The sequence below is a fragment of the Pan paniscus genome, chromosome 1 (assembly GCF_029289425.2).
Source record: "Pan paniscus chromosome 1, NHGRI_mPanPan1-v2.0_pri, whole genome shotgun sequence".
NCBI lineage: Eukaryota > Metazoa > Chordata > Mammalia > Primates > Hominidae > Pan > Pan paniscus.
The window spans coordinates 72,820,855-72,837,458 of record NC_073249.2 but is presented as its reverse complement, the minus strand read 5'-3'; the positions used below and the strand labels follow the sequence as shown (position 1 = coordinate 72,837,458).

At 43.9% G+C, this 16,604-nt stretch overlaps 1 protein-coding gene across 1 annotated transcript in view; it reads right to left on the bottom strand.

Annotated features, from left to right (window-relative positions):
* The window catches only part of ASTN1 (astrotactin 1), a 303,780-nt gene that overhangs the window by 20,639 nt on the left and 266,537 nt on the right, over positions 1-16,604 (bottom strand). Inside the window, exons 17-20 of the mRNA XM_003824689.5 lie at positions 12,841-13,109; positions 6,365-6,498; positions 2,653-2,804; positions 1,167-1,302 (exon numbers count right to left, since the gene is read on the bottom strand). Coding sequence (XP_003824737.3) covers positions 1,167-1,302; positions 2,653-2,804; positions 6,365-6,498; positions 12,841-13,109 — 691 coding nt within the window. The remainder of the gene's footprint in view (positions 1-1,166; positions 1,303-2,652; positions 2,805-6,364; positions 6,499-12,840; positions 13,110-16,604) is intronic.

The window sequence follows — 16,604 nt, the reverse complement described above, 5'->3', positions numbered from 1 at the left end:
GTGTCTATATATACTGTCGAAATCCTCTAGAATGTCACTTGTGTTTATGTACTTTACTTTCATCATGCATGGCCCATAGCAACATCCCTTTTTCCTATATTGAAGACATTCAGCCTGAGCACTGAAGTTCATCTTGCAATCAATGCCACTCAAATTTCTAGTGCTTTTCATCTCTGAACTCTTTAACTGTGGAAATAGAAATGATTTATTCTGGAAACCTTGACTCTATTCTCGTGATCTCCTCTGCAAACTGTTAAATGTTTTTCATACTGATGGGGTCACGAAGTCCTACAACGACATCACTATGAATTCTGCCTTAGCACCCAAATTTTTCCATCATGATTTAGATTCTATCATTATCGCTCCTTTTCTGGCATCTTTTACATCTCTGCGTCACAAACATTTTACAATTGTTTCCAGAGCACAGGGAGAAATGGGGAAGAGTTCACAGAAAGAATAGGGTCATTCCAAGGGCCATGATATAGTTCGCTGCATTTCTTTGAAGAAAAGTGCTGCCCATTTCTAACATTTCTAAATTACTTCAATGCCATTGGAGCTAGCTAGTTTTCTAAAGCAGAGTTCTTGGTATTCTATGCCTTTCCTCAAAAATGACTCCTTGGACTTATAGCATTCTATACTTCCAGTCTCACTTTCTTCCTTTCCCTTTTACTCACCGTCTGCCTCTGCCCTACTAGACTACTTGCTGCTCACCTTCATGCTTCTTCACCTTTGCCTTTGCAGCTTCCTGAGCCTAGTATTCCTTTTCCAACATGACTGTTGGTTGAAATTCTACACAACACAGTTTAGATGACATCCACTCTAGTTAGAATTAATCACTTCTTTCTTCTCTTTTACAATTTTTTTTCATTTTTTGCTTTTCTATCTACATTTATTTAATTCTGCCTTAAGTTAAAGTTAGTTTTTTATATCTTTCCCCTCTATGTTGCAAACTCCTCAAGGGACAGGACCATATTATCTTTCTAGATCCCCCCATTCCAGTGCCTAAGTACTCGAGAAGATTCTCTATAATGCCACCTGGGATAAGACTTCAGAGACTCAACATGTTTTGCTGAGTCTCTAAAGGAACTCAAGTAGCAAGAAGAAACCGGTAAGAAGCCTTGGGACTGTCAGGGTAAGAAGTCACTAGGTAGGTGTGTGTTACTCACATGTAAATGGTGTCAGGTTCCAGGCATCGTATGATCAGAGAGATGGTGGTGAGCTGCTTGTCCGGCACCTGAGATGGCATTGCACAAGGAGACTTTGCTCCAGAGATGATGTCGTCCACAAAGCTCAGCACTGTTTCTGCCCAGAGGAGAAGGAATGGAAAAAGCATGAGAAACAATGATGGCCAAGCAATGAGGAGATGGAGTCAACTCAATGAGAACTTAACATGACAATGATTTGGTCCTCAATGCCTAGAGTAGAGAAGGAGACTTAGAAGGAATGGCCTTTTCTATTTCATATTTAACCACTCAGAGCTGTCTAGAGTTAGTTCAGACACAACTAGGGCAAGAGATACACATCACACCTGAGAGCTTCTTTTTTTTTTTTTTTTTTTTTTTTGAGACAGAGTCTAGCTCTGTCGCCCAGGCTAGAGTGCAGTGGCGCGATCTTGTCTCACTGCAACCTCCGCCTCCCGGGTTCAAGCAATTCCCCTGCCTCAGCCTCTCAAGTAGCTGAGATTACAGGCACATGCCGGGGTTTCACCATGTTGGTCAGGATGGTCTCGAAATCCTGACCTCGTGATCCGCCCACCTCGGCCTCCCAAAGTGCTGGGAATACAGGCGTGAGGCACAACGCCCGGCCTGGGCACTCCTTTATAAAATGTTCTTGGCATGGACAGAGATAGCATTCTGGTCAGTGGTCCCTGCCATACCTCAGCAATACCTGTGCACATCAGGCAAAGGGCCTTGGAAGAAGCGGTAGGCAGCTCTCTATGCCTGAAGCAGCAGCTGCGTATGTGTCTCTAACCCTCAGTGGCAGGCTCACCAGTAGCTGTTTATTTTGAATTAGATTGTTGGTGCCATCACCCTGCTGGTGACCACATCCCATGCATAAGTTTTTGGGATTATGAATGTTGACCTTTCACTGTGTGCAGGTAGTGAAATATTAACGCAAGGAACATTTTTCATGGGGTGTTTCCATTCCGTTAAGGCTTCCCTCTTACTAGTTGGACCTGAGAAAAGCAGTTTGCTTCAGGAAAAGACATGGGCCAAACACATCTGTTTGCACATGCTTTTGCCTGGAGGGGGGTTATTAGCAAAGGAATCTTTTTTCTGTAATCATGGCAGTGGTTAGCAGAGAATTGTTTCCTAATTGTGGGCTAGGATAACTAGTGTATTGTATTGTTGTTTCTTTGTGAGTGTGCCTAGAGGCAATGAAATGGACACCTCTTTTATAAACAAAAACAAAATCAAAACAAGGCTTTGTCAGATGCTCACCAGGCAAAAACTCTTAAATGGACAAGATGGCTGCTGCTTGGAAGAACAGCTGCTTCTTAGAGAAGAAGAACAGCTTCTTCTTCTCCCTGCTCCTCCTGCATTGCCCTGGGATACTGGGGACCTGGAGCAAAGCCATGAGGCAGGGCATTTTTCTTTGTTTTAGTTTTATCACCTTGGATCAAGACAAGCCCATGAAGTAGAAGGTGCTCACCTGTCTCCACTTTGGAGTGGTCCATCCTGTCAGTGACTTTCTCTTGACGGAGGAGGTAATCTACAATCTGCACCCCGATTGGTGGCTCTGAGTGTTCCCACTCCAGGACCACAAGAGTGCTGCTGGGCTCGTGAACCGTGGAGAGTCTCAGCCTGTGTGCAGACAGGAAGGAACATGGAACAGGGATACAACTGTGACTCACTTTGGGCACTGACTACCTCAATTGTGATACTGTAAGCTTTTCTTTCCCAACCAACTACAAAAATGATCTCTTTGAGGGCCTGTCTCTTTCAAAAGATAGTAATGTTTTTGAGGACTCTTGAGATCTATGTTTTATGTATTAAATGCCTGTTACATATTATAAACTCAGCCAATAAGTGTAAATAAATAAATCAGTAGGTGAGTCAAAGATTAATGAATGTCTGCATATTACATGGGTCAGAGGATAGGGCTTTTGGAGTAGTACTATTTTATATGGCTGGAAAATATCATAATTTCTAGATTTTCTCTTGAAAAATATCAAGAGAGTGTGTGTATACTGCTCATATGAAGACTTATTGAAGGTGATGTCCAGAATCTCAAATTAATAAGGCCACAGTGGGTTTGGCTTCCATAACCTTATCAGGATCTGCCCTGCTGATGGGGGAAACCCCAGCTTCCCTTCTTGCTATGGGAACTAACCTATCCTTTTCTCCAGGCTATCTGCTAGCTGGACCTTGGAACAGGTTCAGTTTGGAAGTAATATTCATAGGGGGCTTTACTGGACAAGAGAAAGTTGGCCACATGTCAAGTTCTCCTTGGAGTGATGTCCTCTGCCTGCTTGCCCAGATTCTGATTTCAGTTTCTTTCTTTGCTCTTGGGTTTATATGGATATCCTGGTTCCTGATTCCAGCCTTTCCTTGCTTTTCTCACTTCATACTCTCCTTATTCTTTACAAGTTGTCCACATTTACCACTGTCTTGCCTTGCCAGCTCATACCTCTCTGTACCTCGCAGAAACTTAATAATCCTTGTTGGCATTCACTGGTATGGATCTCTTAATTGTCCACGTGGTTTCAATTCACAGCCGCCTTCTGATTTCTTGTATGTGCCTCAGGTTTCCCCTCTTTCTTCCAATTCTGTGTTTCTTTCAAGACGACTGGATTCTGGGAATGTTCCCCATTCCTGCTCACTCCAGCCTCCCTCCCTTACAAGTATCCCTGCCATTTATCTCATCCTTGGTTCCCAGATATCATGATCACTCATATTCCTGGCCCTCCTTTTCTCTGCTTGGCTCACAGGTGCCTGTTGGTCGTCTCAAGGATCACTGTGCAAGGTACTAAGAATGAATGACACCAAACCATCTGCAATCTTCAATTTCAATTCAACAGATATTTGTGAAGCATCCATTTGCTACTGGGGATGCAGTGGTGCACAAGCCCATCCCAGTCCCTTCTTTAAAGGAGCTTAGTGAGCAATAGAAGCATATAATTATACATGTGATTATAATAATATGTGATAAGAGTTTCAAAAATAAATTATAGTAGACTGTGGGCACAAAAGTAAGGAATTCAACTAGTGGGAAAATAATACAAAACACATGCTCTTCTGTTAGTGAAGGAGTGCATAGTTTGCATATGACATTGAAGATGGAATAGACCCAAAACTGTGCAGATATTGACAAATTCATTAATTAGAGTCATATGCAGAGTGCTGTTTTGAAAAAAAAAGCATTAGGAACACAAATTCTGTGAAAATATGGACTAAACCCGGCCTCTTCTGAGAAATAGAAGTGTATATGATTTACACAGACTTGTGTAAAACTAAAGTATATTTTCATTTCCCACTGAAACTAAGGTTTGCTACTGAAGGAGGTGATCAGTTGTCAAGAAAAGGAAAGTCCTTAATGGACATTTACTGTTTATGAAAATTTAGCCCAATTTAATCTCTTGCAATAAGATTTAGTAAACACAGGTTTAAAAACAAAATAAGCCCTAGGACATTATGGCTGGATCTTGTGTCCACCTGATAACATGTGGTAGCTTCAGTATTGTTTCAGAGGTAGCTCTCTTACCTGGTGAATTAGTCTAACAGCAGCAGTTCTCCTAGTGGCTCCCTTTATACTAAATGAAATAACTTTTATAATAATGAGCTTGATTCTCTTTTAACTCAAGAAGTCCAATCATGACTATGAAGAACAGGAAGCCAAAGGCTAGTGTATCTACAGCCAAAGGCTGTAGGTATCTAAAACCACCTACAGAGAGAAGACAGACTGTGGACAAGAGAAGAAATTGGCTTGTAATGACCCTCTAGTGCTGCATTCTCCTCTTTCCTCTGATTTCTTCTTGCTCTGTCCTGGCCCTTTAGTGCCTACCCGCACCTGCATGAAACAGGCCAGAGGGCAGCCTCTCAACTGCTGCTTTCCTAAGCGGTCTGTTGCTCCTGCCTACTCAGCCTTTCACTTTTGCAGGCCCTAATCTTTACTTCAGGATTTCTTTGCCTTACCAGCCCCTGGGGTCACTCTCTTCCAGCTTGTCATGCCAGCACTCTTTATTAGATACAATATTCCTGTGACTTCAGTCCCATGGCAGATGCCATATTAGAGGCTACAAGGGATTCTTGTCTCAGGTCCTGGCCCTCAGCTTGGCCAGTTCTGTTTCGTCTTCCATTGAGGGGAAGGAAATTGGGCTTGTCCATTCTCAGACACCTTTGTAGCACTTCATCCTCTTCACCCCTCAAATGCAGACTCTCCTATTGTTCATCCCCAGCCCGCTGCTCTTCCCACTTGATTATTGTTCTGGAGCACTCTTTCTAATAGCTGTGGTTTCATCTCCCATTTCTCTGGGGTTGACTGAAATCTCATCTCTAGTATTTACTTTTTTGCAGAGCTCCATCTTTCTTTTCTGCACACTGAACATCCCCACACACTCAACTACCCCATGACAGCTCCAAGGCAAGCCCAAATGAAACTGGCTTCCTCCTCAAACCTGCCTATCCTTTGATTCTTCTTTGCTCACTGGTGGCCTATTCATCTTCCCAGCCACCAGGGTCAGAAGTCTTAAGTTCACTTTCCACTTCTCCTTTCTCCTCACCACTACTTCAATCAGTCACCAAGCCCTGTTGGTTCTGCTCCAGATCATCTCTCAATTTTATCCTCTCTGTACTATAATGGCCAAGAACATGCCTCTTAACCAATTCTACTTCCTGCTCTACCACTTTGGAAAAATCATTCAATCCATTTGAATGCATTTTTTTTTTTTTTGTCTATTAAATGAGCAGTATCTAACTGCTCCATACAATGCCTGTCACCCAGTAAGTGTTCAATGAGTGGTTACGTTGTTGGTCTAGTTAAGCTCTCAGTGTAGATCTCTAACTTCTTCCATTACAATGGCACTTTTCTCCCCATTGTCTTCTAGTTATGCTGTCCTACTTTCTCCACCTTCAAGGAGAAGTTCAAGCGCCACCTCCTCCACAGAGCCTTCACCATGGCGTCAGTTCAGACTTGACCATTCCCTCTTCACACTTTCTTTAAATGCCTCTTGTTAACACTTGTCACACCCTTTCTCTACTAAAACCATCTGTGCTGCCTCCCTTGGTAGATTGAAAGCTCTCTAAAGGCAGGTATTGTGTCATATTTTTCTTTGTTTCCCAGTACCCAGCCTATTTCTTTGCAAATAGTAGACACTCATTATCTGTTTCCAGAGTAATGCTGAAAGAGAGAAAGAGAACCATACACAGGCTGTGGGAGAGGCGCACAGGTGGGGAGTCCATCAGCTCCAAAAGCAGTGGAGTCACATCGACACCAGTCCTCGATGACATCTCCAGTCCCTGAGCACCAGAGAGAGCTCATGGTGGCCTCCTGCAAGAGCTGCATGAGAGAACAGGGAAAAGATTGAGTGTTGAGAAGCCAGGGCTAGGCCATCAGAATCAAGAGGCAGAGTGTCAAGGATCTGCATGGCCCTAAATTACTTCCAGCAGCAGGTTGTGTCACCACTTTATCATTGTCTCAAATTCTGATTCCAGGAGATTGTTTCTGGGAAGCCTCAGCCTCTTAGAACCTCTAGGGTGTCCGTCTCCCTTTACTGTAACAGTTCCTCCTTGTGGTAACGGGCTGCCACTTTGGCAGCAAGTCATATTCCGCCCTCCATCTGTCTCATATACCACTCCATCATTCCACAACTTAGGCTCTAGAAAAAAGATTACTCCTCTACCACACATCTTCTGGGTGGCTACTCTTCCCTCTGCCCAGAGGCATTTGCCTTTTCCCAAATGCTTCTCTGTGCATCCTTATCTACCTGCCCCAGTATTCCCTTTGCATTCCTTCAGCATGCTTTCTAACCTGCTTGCAATATTTTTGCAATGCTGCCTTGGATTGTGATTTGGCATTAGGCATTTCTTTCTTAGTAAATCATGAACAGGAGAAGCAATGTGGCACACACGCTAAGAGCTGGGCTCTGGAGCTGTCAGCCCTGAGTGAGAACTCCCGCTTTGCCAATCACTGCCATGTGACCTTGGGCAAGTTACATAAGCTCAGTTTCCTCAATAATAAAATGGGATAAAAATAGCACTTTCCTAATAGGCTTGCTGTGATAATTAAATCTAATAATATATGCCAAATGAAATAATGTATGCATAGTACCTGGAACACATTAGTCACGAATAAATGCCAGCAATTATTATTGTCTTTGAATAACAGGGTTGAGTCTTAGATAGAAATTTGTAACCATCACAGAACCTAGCAGAATTCTTTACATGCAGAGGGTTCATAGAGATATTTACTATTAAGTAAAAGGACAGAAGAATAAAATTAGACCAGTGAAGTAACAGAACCCGTAATAGGGCCAGTCCCTGGTGGCGACGTGGATCCTGATGGAGTACTGACCCTTCAGTGGGGCGCTGCTGCCTCAGCCCCATCCCAAGGGGAGGGAGAGGGTGGGACTGGCTGCAGGGAGCATGGCTGGTCCAAGCTAGCCAAGTCAGGACTTTCTCTCTGGGTGAGCTCAACATCTGCAGCTTTGGCTGTTTCTTATGATTCTCTTCTCTTTGTTTCATTCTCACCACATTCACACCTAATCAGTAAATTAGAAAAGTGAAACCTGGCTATCCTTGAAAAATTTAGACCAAAGAATTCAAAAGAAAAAAGAAAAAAGAAAAGAAAAAGAGACAAACGGAAAACAGGAGATAACTCTCCAAAAATCAGAATGTCTAAACCTAAAGCCAGCAGCCTATGTTCCATTCTTTCAGAACTTTACATTGGCCACCTTAGGTTAGAATAGTTAGACTAAGGGTCCATCCTGCCCCCTCCCCAGATTGGAAGCCTCTAGGAAACAGAAACCAATGAATGATTATAACTATCATTTGTGCAGAGATTTATAATTTACAAGGCCCTTTTTGATGCTAACACTTTGATGAATGGTTATCATGATTTACAGTGGAGAAGACTGAGAGTCAAAGAGATGAGGTGACTTGCCCAGGGTCATAGGCTGGTGAAAAGGGCAGTGCCAGAACCTGAGTTCAACATGACTCACTGGACAACTCAGGCTCCCAGCATGAAGCCTGGTGCATAAGTGCCCACTTTATGCTTTGCCTGACTGATCCAAACTCAAAATTAAAAGGTGCATTGCTTAAAACTAGGAAAACAGACGTCCTTTGAGATAGGTAGAATAAAGGCAACATTGTGACTACTGCCTTGCAGAGCCTTCAATCAACAATTATTTGCTAAGCACCTGCAAGGGGCCATTTTCTACGTGGAGCATTAAGGATACGAGGATGCACAAGACACCTGTGGCCCCTGTCTGCATAAATCTTAAAATCAGATGACAAACAAACAAGCAAAGTTACAATAACCAAATCACCACACCTGTGGTTAGAACCTCAAAGGAAAAGGTTGAGCTGCCATGAATGCGTATGGTGGCAAGAGAGACAAGGAAGGGTAGATAAGCTCACAGAAGGGTACGCAGAGGCCTCTATGAGGATGCAACTTTTTATCTGAGCTCTGAGGGCTGGATCAAAAGTTATTTACTCATGAAAGTTGAAGTAGTGTTCCAGGTTGAAAAAACAATGTCAACAAGACCAGCCTGGATGGAACTTGACTTCTAAAATCAATGGAAAAAAAGGTGGGTCTGTCTGTAAAAGACAGCCTGAGGGAGAAAAGACATTCTCAGCAAGTGGGAGGGAGACAGGGCTGAAACACAGAAGCCTTGTGGGTTATGGTGAGGCAGGGGGCCACATTTCAAGAGCACTGGTAAGTAATTGCAGTATTTAAAACAGTGGAGCAACATGATCAGATTTTCAATCCAAAAGAGAAAGGACAAATACCTGTGATGACAAATAAGCTAAATGTCATTTTGCAAAAAGCTGTCACTTTCCATCTTCAATTCACACCACTCCATAAGAGTTCCTACTCTGGGCAGGGTATGGTGGCTCATGCCTGTAATCCCAGCACTTTGAGCGGCCGAGGCAGGAGGATCACCTGAGTTCAGAAGTTCGAGACCAGCCCGGCCAATGTGGCAAAACCTCGTCTCTACTAAAACTACAAAAAGTAAGCTGGCCATGGTGGCGGGCGCCTGTAATCCCAGCTACTCAGGAGGCTGAGGCAGGAGAATCTCCTGACCCTGGTAGGCAGAGGTTGCAGTGAGCTGAGATCATACCACTGTACTCCGGCCTGGGCAACAGAGCAAGACCTGTCTCAAAAAAACAAAAATTAAAATTAAAAAAAAAAAGAGTTCCTACTCTCTGAATCCTGGGCTGCAGGTAACTGCAAACTGTTGGATGAGGATAGAAGAGAGGAATTAAGAAGGAGCCCATTTGGAAAGAAAAAGAAAGGGAAATTACATTTGTCTGAGTATCTACAATGTACCCAGCATTGCATAGGGAATCCACATTTGTTATCAGATTTAATTCTTATTCCAGGAAAGAAATAAAATTTTCCAATTTTTGTTATTGTTGTCTCTAAGGAGAGTGGTTGAGCTTCAAGCTAAATTCATCTATCCATTCATTTATCTATTTATGCATCGATTCATTCATTTATTTAGCAGAAAACGAACTATGCATCAGCCACTTGCTAGGCACTGGGATTCTGGAGAAGAAAAACATCCTCATAGTCTAGAGGGGAGGAAACAACTATGTCAACAGCTGCGATAATAGGTGATGCATGCTATAAAAGATGTAGATACAAGCCGGGCACGGTGGCTCATGCCTGTAATCCCAACACTTTGGGAGGTCGAGGCTGGCGGATCACCTGAGGTCGGGAGTTCGAGACCAGCCTGACCAACATGGAGAAACCCCATCTCTACCAAAAATACAAAATTAGCTGAGCATGGTGGCACATGCCTGTAATCCCAGCTACTCGGGAGGCTGAGGCAGGAGAATTGCTTGAACCCGGGAAGAGGAGGTTGCAGTGAGCCAAGAACATGCCATTGCACTCCAGCCTGGGCAACAAGAGCAAAACTCCGTCTCAAAAAAGAAACCCAGAAAAACAAAAACAAACAACAACAATAAAAAAAACAAAAAGATGTAGATACACACACAATGGGAATTACATGAAGGGATACGTGGGTTGGCCTAGGAGTGTAAGGAAGGGCTCTTGGCAGCTGGTGATGTTTGAGCTGAAACTGAAGTAACAGCAGGACTTTTCCAGTGGTAGAAATGTGGGCAAGAACATTCTTGGGACAGAGAGTTTGAAGTCTCAAGGGCCATAAGCATGAGAAAAAATGTGTTTGAGGGGGTAGAAAGAGTTAAATTTTGGAGTGCAGAGTATAAGATATAGAGTGGTAACAACCTAAGTAAGTGAAGACAAAATTGGATCATGAGCTGCCTTATAATGATGTTCTGAGGACATTAGATTGTATTCAATAGATTCTGTGGAGCCATTAAATTACTTTGATGCCAAATTATCTGAAGTTCATATTAGATATATAATTCTGGGTGGTCTGTTAGGGAGACCAGTGAGAATATTACTTTAATGGGATAGTAGCCTGATATCACAAAGGATGCCGGAAATAGGTTGCGATGGGGGTATCATAAAAAGAGAATGAATTCTAGAGGTATTTGTGGCTCTTGGTGATAAAATGGATGTTGGGAATGATGAGGAAATTCTAGGAAGTGGCCCTAGTCTCCAGTTCAGGCAACTTAGTGGAATATAGTGCCATTCACTGGCATGGCCACACAACAGGTATGAGTTTGTGCTGGAAGATGATGAGTTCAAATGTGTTGGGTTTGAGATATCTGGTTCATTATACGGTTTGACCTACTTGTTTGTTTCCTTATGATATTCACAGATTAGACTGAAATATAGCATCAGAGATTATTTAGTCCGACAGGAGGACAATGAGACCAACAAAGGTCAGAAAATGGACCCAGTGATATGCCAGAGGTAGAAATAAAAACACACATTGAATTATATTCTAATGTTATGATTTGGCACTCCTCTACTTCTTAGCTTCTTCACTCGTCATCTCCATTCTTTAGGAAAGGGCAAAATTAGAAAGAAAAACAGAACAGCGGATGGCAAAGACAAAGTATGTCTAAGGAAGAAACATGTGACAGTGACTGAACTCCAGCTAGGGCCACTTGTCTATGTGTTTAGAAATTAAAGAGTTCAAAAGATGGCCAGATGGAAAGCATTTCTCAACCCATCTCTTAAAACTGGTGCAGGGAGAAAGGGAAGGGGCTGGGGTTGGGCCAAGTACGGGATCCAGAAAGGGAGTTGCCAAGGACAAACTTCCTTCAGCTTCCTCATTTTGCTTGCAATCATACAAAGAAAGCACGATGTACTCTCTCATCTCCAAGCATGCTTTCTCCATTCTGGAGCTCTGCACGCCCTGTTGCAAGGATGGTTTTGCATGAACTCTCTGATCCCACTGCTCCCAGGCAAGTGGCCCGGGAGCTCTTAGGGTATCAGCAGCAGCAGCCTTGAGACAAAGAGGGGCAGGTAAGGGAAGAAGAAGAGGGCTGGGCATTGGCTTAAAGACACTGCAGCTCTGGGTCTCTATGGTGACCCAAGCCCTCTGCCTTTCCTTTAACCTTTCAGACCCATCCTTCCGAAGGTCTCTTTTCTCCCACTCCTCTTCCCGTAGCCACCTTTATCAGATTGAAGACAAATGTGTAGGCCACGAGAACAATTTATCTTTTTGCTCCTATGAAAAACCTTATTTTCAAACACTCGGTGAAATATCTGTGGCTGAGGCAGGTAGGCGAGAGAAACACACACACCTACAAAATCCCTCCTGTTGGTCTGGGCATTACCTATGAAACAAACACCAGGTGTTCCTTAAGGAGAAAACAGAAAGCAATTATCACCCCACCTGGATGGGCACACCTCTCAGGCAGGTAAGCAGCTCACTGCTGCGACTCCTGCTGCCTTGTCCCCAAGGCTGCCTTTGCCATAGTTCCAGAAGTCCCACACCCGGCGTCTCCTTGTTTTTACTTTTGTTGTTGTTGCTGTTGCTACTGCTTTGTGTTTGGACTCATTCTAATCTCTATGTCCTTGAGGACGTTGGAGAGCTAGGAAAGGGGCTGAGCTATGGCTTCTGACACAGTTCTCCAGCCCTTCTTTTTGGTTCCATCCATTTTCTCCTGGCATCTTTGGAAAGGGAGAGGCAGAGGCAAAGGAGGAGTGGTTGGGAAATGTCATGGCCCAGTAGCATAATAGAAAGGCAAAAAGATCTGCCTGGATGTGGCGTTTTGTTCTTAGAGCCAGAGTGATAGGCAGGAAACCAACCCCTTCCAGGCCGAGGCTGCCAGATCCTTCCCTTTGCAACCTGTGCCTGATATACTCCTTCTAGTCCAGCTGCAGCTAGGCCAGGCTAAGGGATCAGCGAGGGAAGCTGGCCCACCTCCCAAGCCAACCAAGTGAGGCAGAACTGAGCATCCTCCCCACAACTGTCCCCAAGGCACGAGGGTTCTCTGAACAATGATTTTGATGATGGCAAATGTTGTGCCTCCCTACTTGCTTTCTTCCAGCCCTACACAGGTGCTCAGTTGTGACTCCTGAATCATATTATCGTGGGTGTCGTAGATGCAATGATTTGAATTAATATGCAAGCATGCAAATTTAAGCAAATTAGGTGCCCAGATTAGCTAAACAAAAAGCCTCACTATCCATATTCTAGCACGGCCCTCAACCACACCCTGTCACTTCCTCACACCATTTGGAAAGCCTTCTGTTGTGGTTGACGCCTCCCAGAGCCAAGAGTCCCAGGCCTCTTACCCTCTGGGTCTGGTTGTTGGTCACTAGTTCATAGATGGGGGCTGCTTTGGTCACCTCCAGCAGAACCGGCTCAGCAGGGGTGTCAGGGCTGGATGTCACATGACACAGGGGGCAGGACGAGGGGCATCGTCCCTTGCTCTGGCACTCCATGCGGACTCCAGCCGCCATGCGCTTGGTGCCGGAGTCTGACAAGCTGGCGATGTATTCTGGGAATGTCAGCACTTTGGGGTCTCTTTCCCGCTCCTCAGACTCATCTGATGGGGAGTTGCCTGCAGACACAAAATGGAAAGAAACAGTGAAGGAGTCAAAAAAGTAAGGACTATCATGACCTCGTGGCCCCTGAGTGCTGGGGTCCAATCTTTGGGATCAGAAACAGCCACTGAAGGGGTAAGAATGTGATTCTGCCATCCCACTTAATTTGGGGCACCCAACCTCCCAGTGACATACAGAGTTGGAAATGGCCCTTTTCAGTGAGAATCTAGGTTGTTCCTTTTCTGAGAATCATCAGCTCCACTGAATCTCTAGAGGGATCGGGCTCCATGCTGATGACCCTCAGCAAGAATACAAACCATAACAGTGATTGTTCTATGACTCAATTTCTTCATCTATGAAGTAAAGATACGAATAGTACCTATGTCTAGCATTGGGTAATGAATGAATGGCAATTCCTTTTATAAAGCACATAACACAATGGCTAGCACATGGCAAACCATCATCATAATAGTTTTAATTATAAATATAGCTAAGATTTAGGAAGCCTGTACTATAAAAGTGAGATCCGTTCAAGGTCTACTTTAACCTTTATGATAACTCTCTGCATGGAGTTCTATCATTATACTCAGTTTATAGATGAGGAAAATGAGGCCAAGAGCTTCAAGGTCCCACAGCTAGCAGATTGTGAGAGCTGGGATTTGAATCCACTTTTGTCTGATTCTTAAGTCTTTTAGGTCAGAGAGGAAGAAGAATAGAACTCTGCTTCATTATTAATCAATGTATTGAAGATGGGAAGGGAATTTTGACTTTTTCAAAAAGATTTGCACTCCAAAACTTGAGAGATGGGTCCACATCAATTTTGTTTGTTGAGTAAAGGATAGTTAAAGAATCTTTTGGTCTACTTTTGGTGACAAACATAGGAATTGCCTACCAGAGAATAATGGTTTGTTCTTTATACAAGAAAGCACTGCTTGGCATTTCTCTTCCCAGTCCTCATGATTCTCCATTTAACTTATCAATTCTAAAGGAAGATTGAAGTAGTGTTTGCTGACAAAAAAGCACTGGGTTTCTGAGATTCATCACTCCTTTTTGCACAGTTGTAGTCCTGAACGTGAAACAGCTTCAGAGAGACCACTAAGCTTTTGGACATCCTGGATATATACAGGACATTCATTCTGGCCCTCTCAGACTCATGAAGAATGCAATGGACAATGGGCTGGACCTTTGGAGCCACTGGTGGGAAGGATTTTTAAAGTGGTTCCCGAAGGTGATTGTAGATATGACTCATCGACTTTATAAAAGAGTTCTCTCTTATGGGGTCCAGGGAGCTCTTTGTGATTCCCTTCTTGTTTGCTATGTAATATGAGCCCATTTAGAAACATCCCGAGGCATTTCAGCATTGTTGTTTCCCAGAGGAAACAATGAGGAAGTTTTACCTAGCACGTTAAGGCAAAGGACTCTATGACTATAAATATGGCATATAATTCATCGCATACTTGCATTTTGTTTAATAATTGACCCAGAGCCGAGCTCAAACCCTTCCTAGATTATAAGAGAACTGTATAACTACTCAAACCAAAAATAAGAATGATGGCTTCAAATAGAACTAGCCCTCAAATCACTTCACCCATGGCTAAATTTTCACTGACAGGGAGGCTTACGCAACCCAGTCAACTGTGTGGCTACGGGTATTTGCAAAGTGGCCACAAGCTGACCCAAGACTCCATCCTCCGGCCCCTCGCCAGGCCCCCAATCTTTTTCAATATACTGTACGGATTGGGCGGAGCGAGTGCGGGTGGGGTGAGGTCTTTGATCCTTGGTGTGATTTCTGGGCAAACAGCCCTTCATTAATGCCTCATGGCATTTCTAAATGGGCTCATATTACATAGCAATCAAGAACAGAATAGCAGAGAGCTCTCTGCACCCCATAAGAGAGAACTCTTTTTATGAAGTCGATGAGTTGTAGCTCATAATCACCTTCTGGAACCACTTTGCAAATCCTTACAACCAGTGCCTCCAAAGATCCAGCCTATCAAGCATCACATTCTGATGAGTCTGAGAGGAACAGAATGAGTGTTCTGTGTGTGTCCATCATTCCCCAAAGCCCAGTGGTCTCTCTGAAGCTGTTTCATGCAATGTATGGAAAAGGGCTCAAGCATTTCAGAAACCCAGTGCTTTTTTGTCAGCAAACTCTACTTCATTAAGAAAGTAAGTAAAGGGCGGACGTGGTGGCTCACTCTTGTAATCCCAGCACTTTGGGAGGCCAAGGCAGGTGGATCACGAAGTCAAGAGTTCGAGACCAGCCTGGCCAACATGGTGAAACCCCGTCTCTACTAAAAGTACAAAAATTAGCTCGGCATGGTGGCGCACGCCTGTAATCCCAGCTACTCGGGAGGCTGAGGCAAGAGAATCGCTTGAACTCGGCAGGTGGAGGTTTCAGTGAGCCGAGATCACGCCACTGCATTCCAGCCTGGGCTACAGAGCAAGACTCCGTCTCAAAAAAAAAAAAAAAAAAAAAAAGGCAGTAAGTAAAATCCCGGCCCCCCCCCGCCAAAAAAAATCAGTAAAGATACAGTTTCTTTTCAAAAAAGATTATTGAAATTTCGCCATGCAAGTCTTGCCAGAGGGCTTGAGGGTCTCCTGGTTGGCTCTTACCCACCTTCTAATCATACGCATTTCCTTACTGACCCGCAGCGCTCCTTGTTGAGAATTTGTTCGAGTCTGGGAAAAGAATTTCCACGAAATGACCGCTAGATGGTGATATAAGTCTAAAATGACTTTCGTGAGCGGGAGGAAAAAAATGGATAAATCTCACTTTGGCACTGTAGAAAATAAACTATGTAAAAGTAACACACGGCTACTTTAAAAAAAATGTTGTGGAGGTACAATTTTTCTTTAACCGGAGAATAAAAAATTAGAGACTAAAACAATTCCGTAGCATTTACCCGAAAGAGAAAAATATAGAGGGGCATAGATGATGACAGGATAATTAAAGGAAAATTAAATTCCGAAGGGAAAATAACCCCTATCCCCAATATCCTTAACATGGAGTAAACACTACTTCAAAGGGGAAGTAATATGCCACCAGTGCCTTTTCTCGCACCTTAAATCCCCAAATACCCAGGCATGCTCCCCACGCCCCCTCCCCTCATTACTAAGCGTGTACCGTGCTCATGACAAATGCGGCCACTAGAGGGCGCTGCGACCACAAACACTCCGGAGCTGAGGGTCCCAGGGCCTTCCTGCCCTCCAGCTGGCCATCACTGGGTCCTGTCATAGCTGTAAACATCTGAGGGGTTGCTCGCCTTGCTACTGTTTTCTGGCGATCCCAATTAAAATCAAGATGCAGCGAATCCCCCTCAAAGCCCTTCAGTTCTAGATACCTAGCAAGATTAGGGAGTAGAGAGGAATGGGAAATATGTAGAAATCCGTGGAGGGAACCCACCAAACTCTTGTTTTAATTCAGAATCATATTTTCTGTCTCCGGAAAACCTTCAGGTCCATATAAAAAGAGCCCCGCCGGAGGCCAAGACCCACTGCCTTCTGGTCCC